The 17,500-nt window shown below is 46.9% G+C and overlaps 2 protein-coding genes across 2 annotated transcripts in view; both read left to right on the top strand.

Moving 5' to 3' along the window:
• LOC310808072 (membrane-associated guanylate kinase, WW and PDZ domain-containing protein 1-like) overlaps positions 1 to 11,827 on the top strand; it is a gene marked incomplete at both ends in the record, with an annotated part of 55,130 nt that extends 43,303 nt beyond the window's left edge. The window contains 2 exons of the mRNA XM_083674773.1: positions 10,332 to 10,451; positions 11,820 to 11,827. Coding sequence (XP_083530899.1) covers positions 10,332 to 10,451; positions 11,820 to 11,827 — 128 coding nt within the window. The remainder of the gene's footprint in view (positions 1 to 10,331; positions 10,452 to 11,819) is intronic.
• Positions 11,828 to 12,137: 310 nt separating this feature from the next.
• The window catches only part of LOC310807949 (membrane-associated guanylate kinase, WW and PDZ domain-containing protein 1-like), a 41,506-nt gene continuing 36,143 nt past the window's right edge, over positions 12,138 to 17,500 (top strand). Inside the window, exons 1-4 of the mRNA XM_083674620.1 lie at positions 12,138 to 12,331; positions 13,942 to 14,164; positions 15,057 to 15,139; positions 15,933 to 15,971. Coding sequence (XP_083530746.1) covers positions 12,256 to 12,331; positions 13,942 to 14,164; positions 15,057 to 15,139; positions 15,933 to 15,971 — 421 coding nt within the window. The 5' untranslated portion in view covers positions 12,138 to 12,255. The remainder of the gene's footprint in view (positions 12,332 to 13,941; positions 14,165 to 15,056; positions 15,140 to 15,932; positions 15,972 to 17,500) is intronic.

Here is a 17,500-nt window from a genome sequence, read left to right as displayed (position 1 = left end):
TGTCCTGGGGTGGTCCAGTGATCTAGCACCACGGCCTACAGTGCACACATATGCCCGTGTCGGCATGGGTTCTAATCCGGCCCATGCCCTGCTGACATGCCCTCTCCTCCTGTCTTTCTCTACTGTCTCCCCAAAATCCCGAACTAAATCCCCAAAATAACCTTTAAAAAAAAAATATCTCTCATTCCTGTAACACATGATCATACAAAAAGCCTACATTCCACTTGTCCATCCCATTGATACCATCATGGACGTGGGACCACTTGTGGTTGACATGTTCCCCATCTACTAGCCAGTGTATTAAGGGAGTACTTGGGTTGACGAGGCCTTAAAGTGCTTGCTCAATCAATGCGGCTCTGGTAATTGGCTTAAAGGCCCAAGAGAGAGTGAGCCCAGGCTCCTGGGTGGCTGCTTGCTGCCTGGCCTGGCCTGCCCTGCCTGAGAGGAGGTCTCCCTGCCCCGGCTTAGTCTGTGTTTTCACAACACAGGAGGACACACCATCAGCGCCTAGCTATGTGTGTTTGTGTTTGTCCTGGAAACACACGCTGGTATTTACGCTAGCTTTGTTGTCTGGGATTGTCAGGGTGATGGAGGACAGAGTCTGCTGTGTACCTGCTTGCTTGTTGTTTTATTATTTGGTTTTGATGATGAAGGGAATTGAATTGGGTATGTTTGAATTGAACTGGGTCATGGCCTGGGGTGGTCCAGTGGTCCAGCACCACGGCCTACAGTGCACACATATGCCCGTGTCGGCATGGGTTCTAATCCGGCCCATGCCCTGCTGACATGCCCTCTCCTCCTGTCTTTCTCTACTGTCTCTCTACTAAAACAACCTACAATTTAATTGGGTATATTTCTTGTAGTTTCAGAGTGTTGTGGGTGTAGTGTTGTTGTTAGTACTGTACTGTTGGTGTATGTGCTTGAATATATACACAAGGGTCATGCTTAACAGGTTGTAGTGTCACCAAAGCATGGATGTTGGCATACTAGCTAGTAACATTGTCGTTGTCAAGGTCAGGTTTTTTTCATGATTACTTTTTTGCATCTAAGGTCACCTGGAGGTCAGTTGTATTGAGTTCATGATGTGTATGTATCTGAAACAAGACACATCAAATCTCCCCTGCCATGCTCACACTCCGAGCCAGAAGGGGTTAATAGTAGTAGCAGATGTTTTGTTGAGCGGGTGTGTGTGTGTGTGTGTGTGTGTGTGTGTGTGTGTGTGTGTGTGTGTGTGTGTGTGTGTGTGTGTGTGTGTCTGTGTCTGTGTGTGTGTCTGTGTGTGTGTCAGACAATGAGTGGAAGCTCCCCATCCCATCAACAGCAGGAAGACGATAGAGGGTATCAGATTTCACCAGACAGCCTCCCGGTCGACCGTGACATTGTTCACACATAAAGAAGACTGCATATTTCACCTGTCTTTGTGTGTGTGTGTGTGTGTGTGTGTGTGTGTGCGTGTGCATGTGCGTGTGCGTGTGTGTATGTGCGTGTGTGTATGTGCGCGCCTGCGTGTGTGCATTTGTGTGTAGTAGCATCGCGGTAGAATGTATCAGTGCATGAAAATGGAGGAATATCGTCTCTTAGGTGTGTCTTAAGTGTTTACAATCACAGCACAGGGGTGTGTGTAGCCAAAATGCATAGTCATCATGGGCTTGTGGCCTTAATCAATCACAGCTGAATTTACTTACTGCAGGCCTTTCAATGAGCAGTAAAAACACTGGAAAGTCAGTGGAACATCCACACTGTAGGGACAAGGTTGTGCCAGTTCAGCTTTTCCTGAGCCCCAGGTAAAGTAACAAAGGGCCCATACACACAAGAGGTGAGGTCACAGCGGGCCAAATGGGGGGGGGCTATCCACCTACTTTGGGAAAGGCATGATATGCTATTATACCCCTGATGACATTAATCTTGTCTAAAGGCAGCTTGTTAAGCTATAAATTCAGACAGCAGAGTAGTTCTTCTCAACATCCCATATCAACCTGGAGAAATAGGAACCAGGTGTGTGTGTGTGTGTGTGTGTGTGTGTGTGTGTGTGTGTGTGTGTGTGTGTGTGTGCGTGTGTGTGTGTGTGTGTATGTGTGTGTGTGTGCGCGTGTGCGCGTGTGTGTGTGTTTGTGTGTAATAGGCATTGGTTTGGCTGTTTCCTCAACCTGAGATGCACCTCTTTACCCTCACGAGAGGCTGAATTATTAGTGAGGTGTACGACTGAGGCTCTGTGAGGCTCCTCACCCCTCCATTGAGGTGTACGGCTGAGGCTCTGTGAGGCTCCTCACCCCTCCATGTCGGCTCCATGTTCCGTTGTCTCGGTCACGCCACACTCTCCTGAGGAGGCCTGGACCACTTTTAGAGAACGCAAACATTCACTGGGTCACACTGATGAAATATTTAGTCAGCCTCCGCAGATAACAGCTTTCACTCTCGGCGCGAGAGAGCACAGCTAGTGGCATCCCGAAAGATGGCAGAACTACGACGTGTGACTATGAACAGCAAAAAAGTGTCAACAGAAATAAAATGTACTCAACGGTTGCGTTTCTGACTATGAGGATAAGTGTGTTTATTGTCACTGAGTAGAGTCGGAGCGATGACACAAGAGTTGTGTTACTGTGGGCGCCTTGGAAGGAGAATAGGCTGTGTGATTTCTTAATTTGTCGTTATGTAACATCCATTATTATTGAGTGTAACACGTTGGAAAAGGGGTAAAAGGTCACCTGTCATAACGGCTGCAGACAAAATGAGTTTTAATGTAAAAAAAAAAGAAGAAAAAAAAGAAGAAAATTCAACTGAAATTCCATTCAACTGAAGCAAGGTTTTTGCATTACTGTCCTTTGGGATGCATTTGTATGTGATATGTAGCCAAGTCGTTCTTGAACCCTGTCCACTGTGTTAACTGATAACAACAAGATAGAGCAATTGACTTGCATATTGATTGAATGTGAGTACCTTCCGATTCTGAGAGGGAATAATTCCCCATATCAGTGTCCTACTTAATATTTCTGTCACAAGGTTATATTTAGTACACATATCTATGAATAAGTTAGCAACTACATGCTCACACATTCACTTTGTTATTCACAGTAGTACTCAGGGCTTGTCACACGAACTGAAACAGAAAACGTGATATATCTCGTGTGAGTGGTTGAATTAGCATTTGTGGAATGTACGTATATATGAAAAACAGGGAATTTTACAATTTGTAAGCCACCACCTGGACCTAAGCGGAGCCTTGTGCATTGTGAATGATTCAGTGGCCAGATGGCTTTGGAAACTGCTTTTTCTGAGGCCAGACAAAATGGCCCCTGAATGTTGTGCACCATAGTTCTCATGTTTACCACGGAAACTGTTTAATGTGGGACGGAAGGACCTCAATTCAGAACACAGAAGGTTTAGGATATAGCAGGTGGAGTTGTGTTCCTGTGGCTGCTCACATTTCTTACTGTGGCAAATGTATTCCACCTCTTCATCTTTCCTTTTTAGTTATTTCTGTTTTCCCGTTAATTGAACGCTTTTGACAGCTGGATTGGTTGCACCTTCCCACTGTGCAACGCTACACACAAACAAGTCTGAACTCCTGTTTCCGGGTATGCCCACACATCTCAGATCAGCAAACAACAGTGTGTCTTTTCAGAACACTTCCACACACCAGTACTGAGGTAAACATTTTCTCTTGTTTTGTTCTCCTTTTTCGGGGATAGATCAGCTTTGAAAATTAGAAAATAGAATTTGCCTATTTTCTTTCTCCCAACCCTCCCCTAATTGGAGGACCTGAATAGAAAATAACAACCATAATTGTACTTAATGTACAGCTGTCCTCATGGCAAGGTACATATAATACCCACACACATACACGCATATAGACGCGTACAATTTCCCATCACAGCTTGTCTTGGATTCACAAGTAAATCAGCCAATCAGCTATCCATTCTACATCTAATTCCAGCCTGCAGATGTCCGCAGGTCAACCCACCGTTCCCAGTGTATTACCATTTGACCATTTCCTTTGTCCCTTATTTTTGAAATACAACCAGGATGAGAGGGTATTTGGGACCAGACTCTCCCCCCCCTAAGAGCCTTTTGTAAGGCCTCGTGTCTCCAGGCTCAGCCTGCTGTGAGGAGGAGGAGAGGTGTTGCTTGTTCCCTCTCTCTGAGATAAGCGGTGTCTCAGCCTTATCAGCGTGATGTCACAGGGAGGCCGCTGTTTTCCACGGCCCCTCACAGAGAGATGAGGCTGCAGCCACTGCTCGCCTGCCTGCCTGCCCCGCCGGATGCCCCCCCCCTGGTCTGCAGTTCCACCACGCAGCTCCTGTACTCTATGTTCTTCATGGGGCACAAACCGAACCCATGAGATGACCCTTTTTGGTAATGAAATCACAGGTATTATACTCCTGTAGATTTGGGTGTCGGAGGAGGAGGAGGAGGAGGTGGCGGCTAGTAGGGATTATCATTAACTCATCAGGATGAGGTTTGGTGAGACCCATTAAGCATTCACTGAGGTCAGTGCCTTGGTTGTTACTGTAGCGTTTGATGATTGCGGGGCCCAGAGTGGCCCAGGGTGGGGAGGCAGGATGTGGGTCAGAGCAGATACTCTGGCAGGCCACTTCAGGGACACACGTCCCCTGCTCCGCAGCTTTTTATGAACCGCCAGCCAGGAGAGAAACTGGCGCTTTCACTACAAGCTATTTATAGGTCACACTCTGAATATGTTCGGTGTGTGTGTGTGTGTGTGTGTGTGTGTCGTGTGTGTGTGTGTGTGTGTGTGTGCGCACGTGTGTGTGTGTGCGTGCGCACATGTGTGTGTGCGCGCGCACGTGCGCATGTGTGTGTGTGTTTTGTGTGCATGTGGTTCGCAGATGGCAATAGTAATACACACAGTGAATCATGTAGATGACGCAGATTATTATCAGTGTATTCCTCATAACAGGCGAGCTACTGAACCATTATTTTTGGCAGATTCAGAACCATTATGGACAGACAGTCATGCTGTTATGTGTACACAAAGAGAGCTTTTGGTGATGCAGCACTTTGATGACAGGGTGTGGATGATGGCATGACAGAAGCATGGACAGGCTCTCCTGAGCCCCCTCATCCTTTTAGAATTACTAAGATCAATACATCACACCTCCACCCTTTCTCTCTCACACACACACGCATACACACACATGCGCGCGCGCACACACACACACACACACACACACACACACACACACACACACATCTCCACCACCAAAATGATAGTATGCTAGGGGGGACAGCCTGGAGAGAGAGACAGAGAGAGAGACAGAGAGAGAGACAGAGAGAGAGACAGAGAGAGAGACAGAGAGAGAGACAGAGAGGGAGAGAGAGAGAGAAAGAGAGAGAGAGAGAGTGAGAGAGAGAGAGAGGGAAAGAGTAGAGAGCAGAGAGAGAGAGAGAGAGAGAGAGAGAGAGAGAGAGAGAGGAGAGAGACAGAGAGAGAGAGAGAGAGAGAGAGAGAGAGAGAGAGAGAGAGAGAGAGAGAGATGCCCCTGATGAAAGTGAAGATGTAGCCTAATCCTACAGAGAAACAGCACATAACAGGGTTGAGGGCTGAGCTAGCCAGGGGGTGCTGTGTTTGTGTTTGGGTGTGTGTTTGGTGTTTGGTGTTTGGGTGTGCGTGTGCGTCTGCTGTTTGGTGTTGTGTTTGTTTGTTTGTTACCCGGCGAGGTGGGGGAGAGGGACAAAGTGTGTGTACTGAAGAGGGGTTTAAATACCCATTAGGTGATTGTTTTTCCTGTCGCCTGGGATCCTGGCTGTCACGTCTCTTTCTCTCTCTCTATCTCTGTCTCTCTCTCTCTCTCTCTCTCTCTCTCTCTCTCTCTCTCTCTCTCTCTCTCCCCCCCCCCCCCCCCCCCCCCTCTCTCTCCCTCCCTGTCTCCCTCCTTGCTCTCCCCTCACTCTCTCTTTTCCTTTTTGCCATTCTACCATTTGGCAGCAGCCCCCCAACAACAGCCCCCTACCCTCACTCCCCCCCCCCCACCCTCCTGGTGTAGTGGACTACAGCTGCTGATTGATGTCGAGGCTGCGAGAGGAGATTGATGCTGATTGGACGATCAGCGTTCCATTTCCGAACCTTCCCCAGTGGCAGAGAAACGTCAGCAGTGTGGTGGGCACTTCGTCACACCTAGTGGCATCTGCTGCTGCTGCCACTGCTAATACCACACAATATGGAGAGATAGAGAGAGGGATAGAGAGAGGGATAAACAAAGGGATAGAAGGAGAGGGAGATGGAGAGAGAAAAAGATACACCACTAGAGAGAGAGAGAGAGAGAGAGAGAGAGAGAGAGGGATGAGGGGAAGAGAGAGGGAGGGGAGATACACCGGAGAGAAGGAGAGGAGAGAGGGAGAGAGAGAGAGAGAGAGAGAGAGAGAGAGAAAAAAAAAAGGAGGAAGCACGAGACTCAGTGGCAGATAGAGGAGAGCTAGAAACATTCAATTCATCCTCCTCCGCAGTTAATGTCGTCCAGCAAGCAAGGGGAAGGGGAGAGGGAGGAGAAGAGATGAGACCAAGGGGAAGGGGAGAGGGAGGAGAAGAGATGAGACCAAGGGGAAGGGGAGAGGGAGGAGAAGAGATGAGACTTAGAAGTGAGACAGCCCTGCCTTTTATTTGATATACTCAAGCAGTAATAAAGCCGTGTATTCGTGTATTAGTATCATCCAACCTCACAGAACCTACAGAACCTAGAACCTTCCTAAACATGGTGTATGTCATTGAACTCCTGTCCGTACTGTACACAGGTGTTGGTCTCCTATGGATTTCCCATGCTAATATTACAGGTATGCTAATTCTGACTTCTGGCTGTCAGACAATAGCGCTGGGGGCTGTTTGTAGCAGGTATCCTCCAGATATACAGGCTGTGTCTCCTGTGTTGGTAGAACTGGAAACAGGAGTGGCGGTGAACTCAACATGTCAACATGAACTTGAAGTCAACCAGGCGCTTTATGTGTTATATTGCCTGTCTGATATTATGACATGTGGTATACTAGTACAACACTGACTGTGTTATACATGAATTATAGTTATTTACTCATTCCTCTCCATTGCGTACAGTACTATCCAGGGCGCACTATTCAATGGCATGGTCGTTTTTGTGCCATAAAGATGTCAGGTTCGGTACACATGCCCTTTACGCTGTATATCTGAGACCTGCCTTACTTTATTTGTCGTCTACTCCGGCCCACTGGAAGTGTAAACCTCCTCTCCGGTTGTCCTTGGCAACAGGCCTGGATGTGTGACAGGGGCCGTGGCTTTGTCAGCCTACTTCCTGTACATGCAAGCGGTTTGCTGGCCTCCGTTTTCAACGCTTATGTGTAAACCTCTCACCATCCTCGGGCTTGGCACATACAATAGAGAGAGAGAGAGAGAGAGAGAGAGAGAGAGAGAGAGAGAGAGAGAGAGAGAGAGTGAGGTTAGTCTGCAGAGACAGTTGAAAGATCATTCACTCAATCCCCCAGATAGGTCTATATTTACAGTGCTTTTTTTTTTTTTTCCCATTCATGCAAGTTTCTCGCTAGCTTCTCACGGCGAAAACAAAGAATAAGGCCATTGATGAGTGATGGTTTTGGAAGTGAGTTCATCAGTGGACAGGGTCAGTGGTGAGCTAGGCCCAGTCATTGTTCCTCTGGTTATAAAGACAGAGAGGGAGGGGTAGTAATGAGGCTGGTCTCACACAGGCCTGGCATCACTGGGCCCATTGTCTGTCTGAGCAACCCATTATTTCATCTCACAAGACTGTGGCTGTTCCCTCGGGTGAGAGACGGAGAGTTCAACTGAAAAACCGAAGGGCTTGAAAAAGGACTCGCCACTGTTGGGCTCCCAAATTGGGCCGGGTTTCTCTCTGCTTAAGCTGACAGTGACGGGGCATTTAAAAAAAATATATATATAAAAACAGGGATGACAGCGTACAGTAAACCTCTCAAAAGCAATCATAGCTCAGGCCTAATTGGTTGAACTGTCAGTTGCTCACCGAGCTAAACACTGTCACCAACGGAAACGCTATTATAGAGAGTCTACTACCTCTGAAAGCATCACTGGTTTTTCATGTTTTATAGCATCTCTCTGATGGAATAATCGAGTTTCCGCGTCTCTGAAGCACCGAAGCATCAGGCCCACTGTTAACGCTTCTGACAAAGTGTATTACACAAGCTAGCCTACGTACCCTCCTCTGTCAGCGCAACCTAAACAGTATCGACAGACATTGACGATAACAGTCCAAGATGCATTAAACAAACATATATTAGCCATAGTCATACTGTGAGTCCCGTACAGTGATATCACCGTGATACAAACATGTGTTAGTTCTGTTCAAGTCCTGAACGTACAGTATGAGTACACCGGAACCAGTCATTATATGACACTCACCTACAGTACGAGGATCACTCATCACATCAGACTCACCTACTGCAGGGAATAGCACTGGAATAACAACTCCATTCCCTTCACAGCAGAGAGCTTCATTATAGCACGCTGTGCTTCGGAAACATCCCCCGCCAGGGGACTTGGTGACGTGACTACAGTATGACTCAAACGCCCAGAATCAAACTTTACTTTTCCTCCAAAAGTCCTCACCGGCTGAGATGCATACAGAGCAGGACTACTTTATGATATCAATACGTTTGTCAATGGGGGTGATTCATCATATTGTATTTTCTTGTGTAGCGCTTTCGTGGTGAGATGGCCTGTGTGTGAAAGCCGCGCTGCTGTGATCCATCTTCTCTGTCATCCTGAAAGCCACTGAGGAACGGAGAAAGACAGTGAGTCTTGGCTCTCTCTGCCACTGGGATGTGACGTGCCGGCGGAACACGCTTCACGCTCCCAGTGTCGTTGTTATTTTAAGTGGTTTGGACGCTGGATGTTCCCTGAATGATCAAGTGGACGCACCAAGAAACAACAGTAGTTACAGCAGTTTTGGCCAACATGAGTTGTTTCTAGCTCTGTGTGTGTGTGTGTGTGTGTGTGTGTGTGTGTGTGTGTGTGTGTGTGTGTGTGTGTGTGTGTGTGTGTGTGTGTGTGTGTGTGTGTGTGTGTGTGTGTGTGAGTGTGTGTGTATGCGTGCGTGCGTGCGTGCATGTGTGCGGGCGTGCATGCGTGCGTGTGTGTGTGTGTTTGTTGCCCTAATCATAGATGGGTTACGACTTCCCTCAGCCATCTGCCAGGTGTGTGACGGCCGCTGTCACCGTGCCTCTGTACACAGAGGGACACTGTGACCCCCGTCTCCATTGTCTTCTGTCAGCTCCCTCCAGCGTAACAATCCGGAGGCTCTTTGTACAAAACAACTCTCAGAGAGAGGACTCCAGCTAGCTAATCATTAACTGAGATGGGGAAGCAACCTTTGCAAAGTAGCAATTAACATTTTGACATGAGTCCAGCTTTTTGCTGAATATATATGCCACATGGCTGATATTGATCGACCCGGACGCCAACCTGAACTCGTACATTCAATCAACTAGCTATTAAATATACATCTCCTCGGGTTTCCGAAGGGCCTTGATGCATCAGTGGCGCGGACCACATACTATAGGCTCATCGTTGACTTTATTTTGGTTCATTTGGTCCATTGGCCTATAGTCTACAGTAGACCTCAACCTTTAGTCTACAGAAGTACCACTCCTACCCAAACTTCCACAGAGGATTCTCCTGTATCCTCCACAATGCCAACAGGGAACTGGACCAGCTGGACACAACAGTGCGTCAGCTCTTCTGTATCGATAAAGATGACCCCCTCCATTTATCTCATGCCTTTGAAGCGTGTGGTTTCCCACCACAAGCAAAGTGAGAGAGGGCTGTGAGCCTTTTCTTTTAATTTCCTGTCTCCTCACATCACGTTCACAAATCCACCCGCCCCCCCACTGTCCACCGCGGCCTCAAAGGGAGCAGTGAACGAAGTCGCACTCCTGTCACATTGCGCTCCCACTCACTTCCTGGGTCGGTGGCCCATTCCTTCGACTGGTCATCATGTCCGACCTTTTGTGAATGGCGCTGGCGTCGTGTGAAGGCTGATCGTGAGGCCCGCTGTACTGACGTCCCCCTCGTTCCCCGTGGTGAACACTGTGAGGACAGTAGAGGGCGGATGAGAGTGTGAGGTTTGACACCACACACACACGACCCGTTACTCTGTGTGAAGGGTTGTGTCACAGTGCCTTCACCTAAAGCTACGGGCTCATCTGTAGGAATGGGGGGGGGAAAAGGAATGATAGGAAAGACGTGTTGCTAGAATATTGGGACGTGGCCGTGTTGGCTAATGGCCAATGGGAGCGGTGGCGTCAGAGAAAGGAGGCGGGACTTCCTGCAGCTGACTGACCCCGGTTTCCTCTCTCCTCAGGTACGACCCGCACCCCTCGAGACGGAGAGGTTCCTGGGGTGGATTACAACTTCCTGTCCGTTGAGGACTTCCTGGACCTTGAGCAGAGTGGCACACTACTGGAAATAGGAACGTATGAAGGTGGGTGATGATGATGATGATGATGATGATGATTGTGACAGTTCTGTGCAAGGAATTATTTCCATAGCCTTTATGCAGTTATGCATATTTTTTAGCAGTTATGCATATTTTTTTTAGCAGTTATGCATATCCGTAGTTCTTTGTAAAGCTAATAGCATAGTATTGTGTGTGGACATAGCCCACTGTGAATTCTTGATAGAGAACATACACACAGGGTGTGTGTGTGTGTGTGTCTGTGTCTGTGTCTGTGTGTCTGTGCGTAAGGGAATGTCACAGCGTTAATCTGCTTGGCACCAGTTCCAATGTGTGTTGGCACATTTCTCCCTGCCCCACAGACAATGTCAAATACCTGCCCACAGGAGCCTGTAGCCAACCAAACACCAACACGGGGAGGACTGTGTCACCTGCTCAACATGCAGGGGCGCTGAGAGAACCATCTCTGTCTCTCTCATGTTCACTAGAGACATTTTATATAGAACTTTTGACTTGACTACTGACTTCCAATGGCATCACTAATTTCAAATAATGTAAATGTATTATATTATTATTATTATTATTATTATTGTTATGGTAACACTTTACATTAATTAACCTCTATACCTGTGTAGTAACGCTGTAATTACTGCAGTAACAACATTGTCATAACTTGTGACAACACTTAGGTTGTGGGTTTGTTTCCCTCTGGGACCATATATACTGAAAAATGTATGAACTCACTGCAATGTAAGTCGATTTGGATAAAAGAATCAGCTATATATATATATATATATATATATATATATATATATATATATATATGTTATTACATACAGTAGTACAGTAGTATACACACTAAGAACAATTACTTGACGATGTACATTTTTCAGAAATCTATCAATTGTAGTTCATGACATGCCATTCGGATATTATTTTGAGCATTTGTTTTTGTTATTTCTTGGTTCACATTGTGGTTAGTATTTACATAACTAACAGCCCTGGCACCCTCCAGTGGGAAGCCATTCATTTGAATGTAATCTTTTGCGAGGTGAAGTTTCTCTTCCCATGCAAACTGGTCCATTGTATGCTCCCTGCTCCCGGACAATACAGCTCTACCAGAGAAGGATGGGGGAGGTAGAAATCGGACGGGTTCATTGTGATGCATGGAATGTAATGAGGAATGGTATCAAACACACCATTCCTCATTCCATTCCGAGCATTAAAATGAGCCCGTCCTCTGATTTCTACCTCCACCAGCCTCCCCTGAGATCTCTCCTCTCAGCCCATAACAACGTTGGCTCACACAGCCCTGCTTTTCTGCCAGACGTTTATTTCCTACATTTCAGGGCGCTCATTGTGCTCCGGCTTTGTGTATTTTTTCCCCCTGCGTAGGATTTTGAGAATTTTTAGATCCCCTAATTGCTATCTCACTCTATTTCTCTGTCTCTTTTTTTCACATCCTCTCTCTCTCTCTCTCTCTCTCTCTCTATCTCTCCCTCTCTCTCTCTCTCTCTCTCTCTCTCTCTCTATCTCTCTCTCCGTCTCTCCGTCTCTCTCCTTTAGCCTCCTTCTCTCTCTATCTCTCCCTCTCTCTCTCTCTCTCTCTCTCTCTCTCTCTCTCTCTCTCTCTCTCTCTCTCTCTCTCTCTCTCTCTCTCTCTCTCTCTCAAGCATGCTAATGTCCCTCTTGTTGCCTAGGTAACTATTATGGGACCCCCAAGCCTCTGCGGCAGCCCCTCACTGGGACAGTGATTCTCAGTGATGCTGGTGTCGACGGCCCCCCAGCCCCCCAGCAGTCCACTCCCAAGCGCACCAAGTCATACAATGACATGCAAAACACGCGAGTAGTGCCTGCTGACGATGAGGATGACGACCAGGCCACGGAAATGAACAACAGTTTTACAGGTCAGAGAGTCAGACAGTCTGTGTGTGTGTGTGTGTGTGTGTGTGTGTGTGTGTGTGTGTGTGTGTGTGTGTGTGTGTGTGTGTGCGCACGTGTGTGTGTGTGTGTGTAATGGTGATTGTGAATGTGAGAGATAGTGTTTGTGTATTTGTGCGCTCCTCTTCTCTGTGTTGCTGGGTGTCTGACGGTTACATCATGTCTTTGTGATGCTGATTTCTCTTTGTGAGACTCCTAACACTGCCATCTGCCTGTGAGGAGGGGTGGGGGATGAACAGTACATGCTGAGTTCACAGGGCCTCAGAGGAAAAGAACAGCAGCACATGGTCCCCCCCCCCCTCTCTCTCTCTAGCTCTTTTTCTCTCTCTCTCTCTCTCTCTCTCTCTCTCCCTCTCTCTCTCTCTCCCTCTCTCTCTAGCTCGTTCTCGCTCTCTCTTGTTCTCTCTCTTTCTTTCTTTCATTCTCTCTCACATCTCTTTTCACTCATTCTTCACTAATTCACAACACTGTTAATGGACAGTTAATATTTCCCACCTATTAAGCAGATGATAATAGGGTTGGTGTTGTGGTTTTTGAGTTGTTTTGATCATTTCTGTTTCCAGTGTTAATCTGTTGATACGTGCAGACAGGGTGTTTTAATTGGAAAAGAAAAAGATGATGAGAATTATTTGGGGTGGATGAATGTGTACCTCTCTCTCTCTCTGTCTCTCTTTCTCTCTCTCTCTCTCTGTCTCTCTTTCTTTCTCTCTCTCTTTCTCTCTCTCTCTCTCTGTCTCTCTCTCTGTCTCTCTCTCTCTCTCTCTTTCTTTCTCTCTCTCTCTCTCTCTTTCTCTCTCTCTCTCTCTCTCTTTCTCTCTCTGTTCCTCCTCTTCTTTGAAATCTGTCCCATCCTAGTGAGACAGTTCCTAGAGTTTTTTTTCTGTGCAGAGTGAATCTATGCCCTCTCTGTCTACCCCTGCCAGGCTGGCACAGTGGGAATTAGCATTTGATCACCTCTGAAAGGCCCACGGAAGTGAGGGAGGCCAGTGGGCCAGTGTGGGGGTGGGGGTGGGGGTGGGGGGGGTTAGGGGATTGGAGGAGGAGACCTGTGGGCGGGTGGGGGGCAGGGGGGTAGAGATGGTCGCAGGCTGCATTTGCATAGCTATTCCTTGGGCCCCATTCCCTTTCGAAGGAGCAGGCAGGGGGTTTACTGAGGGTGAGAGGAAGGGATAGGGGTGGAGGAGGGGGAAGGAGAAGGGGCAAATAGTCCATAGATATTAACCATAGTTAATTATGTCCAAATGAAAATTCTGCCTATGATATTTCTTATGTTATCTGTTTGTTTTTTTTTGTTTTTTTTTGGGGGGGGGGGGGTGTTTATGTCTAAAATGCCATCAGATGTTTCGGTTCAAATCCGGTTCTCCATTGTATTGTCTGTGTGTACAGTACCAGTATTGGTCAGGTGATATGTTGACATGTCGTTAGCATACAGTGGCTAACAAACCACCAGCCTCAGAGTCCCACATTCCAGCTGCACCAAACATGAACCCCGTCTCTCTCTCTCTGTTGTCGTGTCGTGCTCCTCGCCCAGGATCCTTAGTCCGTAGTCTCTTCCCCTCTCCCTTGTTGTGCACAGGTAACCCTAGCGACCAGGACGAGAGCCGCGGCGGAGTGCTCCGGCCGTACCCCGCCCGCGAGAACGCTCCGTCCTATGGTCTGAACAACGCCGCCGCCGCCACCTCGGACAGCGGGCAGCAGACGCACGCGCAGCCCCAGGCCTCCCCCGAGGACCCCCTCGGACCCCTGCCGGAGAACTGGGAGATGGCCTTCACCGAGAACGGAGAGGTCTACTTCATAGAGTATGTACCCTACCTAGTGTAATATATAATATACGCCATTTAGCTGACGCTTTTATCCAAAGCGACTTACATTGCAGTGAGTGCATACGTTTTTCCAGTATATATGGTCCCAACGGGAATCAAACCCACAACCATAGCGTTGTTAACGCCATGCTCTACCAGCTAAGCCACAGAGGACCATAGTGTACACCCACCCCTTAACTGACATCCAGAGCAGAGAGGTTAGCTTCACACAGTATGAAAACCTTTTTTACCCTTCAGCAAGACTATTTGACCCATTCTTTCCTTGAGTTTGTTTCTTTCCAGTTAATTTGTTTACTGTTTTACCTGAACTACTCAGTAGCCTAGTGCTGTGCCACTGCCCACCCCTCCCCCACCCCTCCGCCACCCCTCCCCCACCCTCCCCTAGCCCTCTCAGTGCTCTCCAGGCCAGCCTGGTAATCCCTCCATAACCTGATCTCTAAGGAGATCACAGGCAGATCACCTGACTACCTCCAGTCCTGCGTCCTCACACCAGAACAGTGCAGCACAGGATGAGGAAATGCCTGTGTATTTGCAGATCTTTTATGTTGGTTTGTTTGATTATGGAATTATTATAGGAAAAACAACAAGGAGGGTACTGAAAGGACAGTTTTTGTTGTCAATATTTCGGCTGCAATGCCCTTTTCAAGATGCATCGACATTAACAAGACTCCTTGTCTGTCTTTTTCAATAGGGGATAATTGTTTTCTTTATACTGCTGATTTCCATTTTATTTCACTTGTTTTGTCCTCTCCCACTAAACGTAGATAAATGTAGACAACAGACAGCATGACTTCATTCTGCCGCTGTCGTGCTTCGTCTCGGCTTGAGAAGCAGGCTTTAATCACATGTGTTGTTCTGTTCCTCTCAGCCACAATACAAAGACCACGTCGTGGATCGATCCTCGCTGTTTGGACAAACCTCCCAAACCTCTGGAAGAGTGTGAGGATGATGGTAAGCCTGTGTGTGTGTGTGTGTGTGTGTGTGTGTGTGTGTGAGCGCATGCGTGTGCGTGTGTGTGTGTGCGTGCGTGAGTCCCTTCTACCATTTCTCCTGTGTATTTGTGAGCGCCTGGTTGATACACAATGTTTCTTCCAAAAATGTTTCTTCCATAGCACCAATGTTTCAGTCAGGCCAATGGCTGAATAGCTGAGGGGATGTAAGCAGCCTCATTACAGATAGTTTGCTACAGTACTCTGTGATTTCAGCCAAATAAATAGCATAATAATTATATTTAAGACTCATAAAGGAATCTGTGTGTGAATGTTCAGGAGATAGAAATGAGTACTCTATTACATTACAATTTTCAGTGTTAGAAATTGCGCCACCAAGTGGCCAATTTTCTAACTGTCTTCTGGCGTGTCTGACAGAAATATGTCATTGTTGTTTTTGAGGATTACAATGCATCTGACTGCCTTCCCTGACTAGTGGGCATTTTCTTTAGAACAGTATCCATTATAACATATCTCTTATTAAAAAAACAACTTGTTGATTTGAATATATCTACTTCTTTCTCTCCCTGCCTATCTCTCTGAATTGCCACCTATCTCTCTCTCTCTCTCTCTCTCTCTCTCTCTCTCTCTCTCTCTCTCTCTCTCTCTCTCTCTCTCTCTCTCTCTCTCTCTCTCTCTCTCTATTGACTTCCCTCCTACTCCTTTAACCTCCATTTCTCTCTGACTCTACTCCACCCGATCTGTTTTTCATCTTATTTCCTTTGTTTCATCCTGCTCTCCTCACCTTGGAGAAGAAGGGGTACACACCGAGGAACCGGATAATGAACTACTAGGTACGGCCCTCTGTTATTCTCCCTCCTGGATGAGATGTGGTCATTTTCAATCTGTCCTTTTTCTTCAGTATGTTGAATAATGCTTTTTTTTTAAATTATTATTATTATTATTATTATTATTATTTATTTTTTAAAAACACAAATCCAGACCTAAACCCATTAGACACTCCTTCTGCTGCCTCTGAACTGCTATGCCACTTTTGTGTGTAAGCACTCAAAGTTAAAGTAAAAAAGCACCATGTTCATTTTGGGTTTTCAGCACAGGTATTTCATTTCTGTGTCTAGATCGTTACGGTGGCATGCTGCTCCATGCCTCCAGTGTGAGTGGCAGGCCGATGTTCTTTTGTGCAGGAGAACACATTTGGAGTGTGTTTGGGCAATGAGTCAGGTTGATATATGTACTTAGAGCTGTTCCACAGACTGGAAAATGGCTCTCCTGATGCCTAGCCACTTTGTGGGTGGCAGAAACAAACAGCCCTGAGATGGAATGAAATCTCAGACTCTTTCAGGGCTTTGAATGTCTGGCTACAAGCCGCTATTATTTCTGGCAAGTTAGAAGGAGGCAGTCTGTGATTATCGATTGTGAAATCCAGCCTTCTCCAAAAGTGTTTGTCGGAGTTCGTACAAGCCCACGCTAACACACTGCGCTAATGCCTTTGTATGAAATCAAATACAGTGAGGGGGAAAATGAGATGCTAACGTTTTAATGGGTGTGTGTCAGTTTAATAGGTCCTATCTGTCAGCCAATTTCATCTGTGTGTGTGTGTGTGTGTGTGTGTGTGTGTGTGTGTATCTGTGTGTTTGTATGTGTGTGTGTCTATGTGTGTGTGTGTGTGTCTGTGTGTGTGTGTGTGTGTGTGTGGGTGTTTGTCTGTGTCTGTGTCTGTGTCTGTGTCTGTGTCTGTGTCTGTGTCTGTGTCTGTGCGTGTGCGTGTGTGTGTGTGTGTGTGTGTGTGTGTGTGTGTGTGTGTGTGTGTGTGTGTGTGTGTGTGCCTTGAGACACCATGCTGGGGGAAGCATGCTTTGAACTGGATGCACTGTAACAATCTAACATCTGCACAGAGCACATGGCCGTATGATTAACCGTTGTGTACTATAGATTTATACCGATAGTCAGATACAGATGTTTTTACATTCCTGATCTCTGGCCTCGACTTACAGTAAGGCATTAGAAAAAATAAAAAGGGTTTAGAAGGAGCGTTCATGTTTGATTGGTTGATCCCTGTTGCTCTATCATTTAATTTAGTTTCAGCCGACTATGTGTACCTGCACTTCAGCACACCGACTGTCTGACAAAACGCTCAAGAAATAACCTGGATTTAGAGTACTCTGAAGAGACTCCGAGGAAATAATGACACATCTAGAACCTTCCAGGGTGGGTTCGGTCTGAATAAATGAATAGTCAATGTAGTTGGAGGCAGCAGTCAGGGTGTACAGTCTGTAATTTGGTTCTGAAACTCCCCTGACAGCTCTCAATAAGTTTCTGACTGAGTAAGAGGGAGGCGTTTGACTTCACATTAAATGCCTGA

This window comes from Argentina silus, assembly GCF_951799395.1.
Source record: "Argentina silus genome assembly, chromosome: 8".
Classification (NCBI taxonomy): Eukaryota; Metazoa; Chordata; class Actinopteri; order Argentiniformes; family Argentinidae; genus Argentina; species Argentina silus.
Note: the sequence above shows the minus strand (reverse complement) of the source record. Positions and strands in the feature narration are given on the sequence as shown.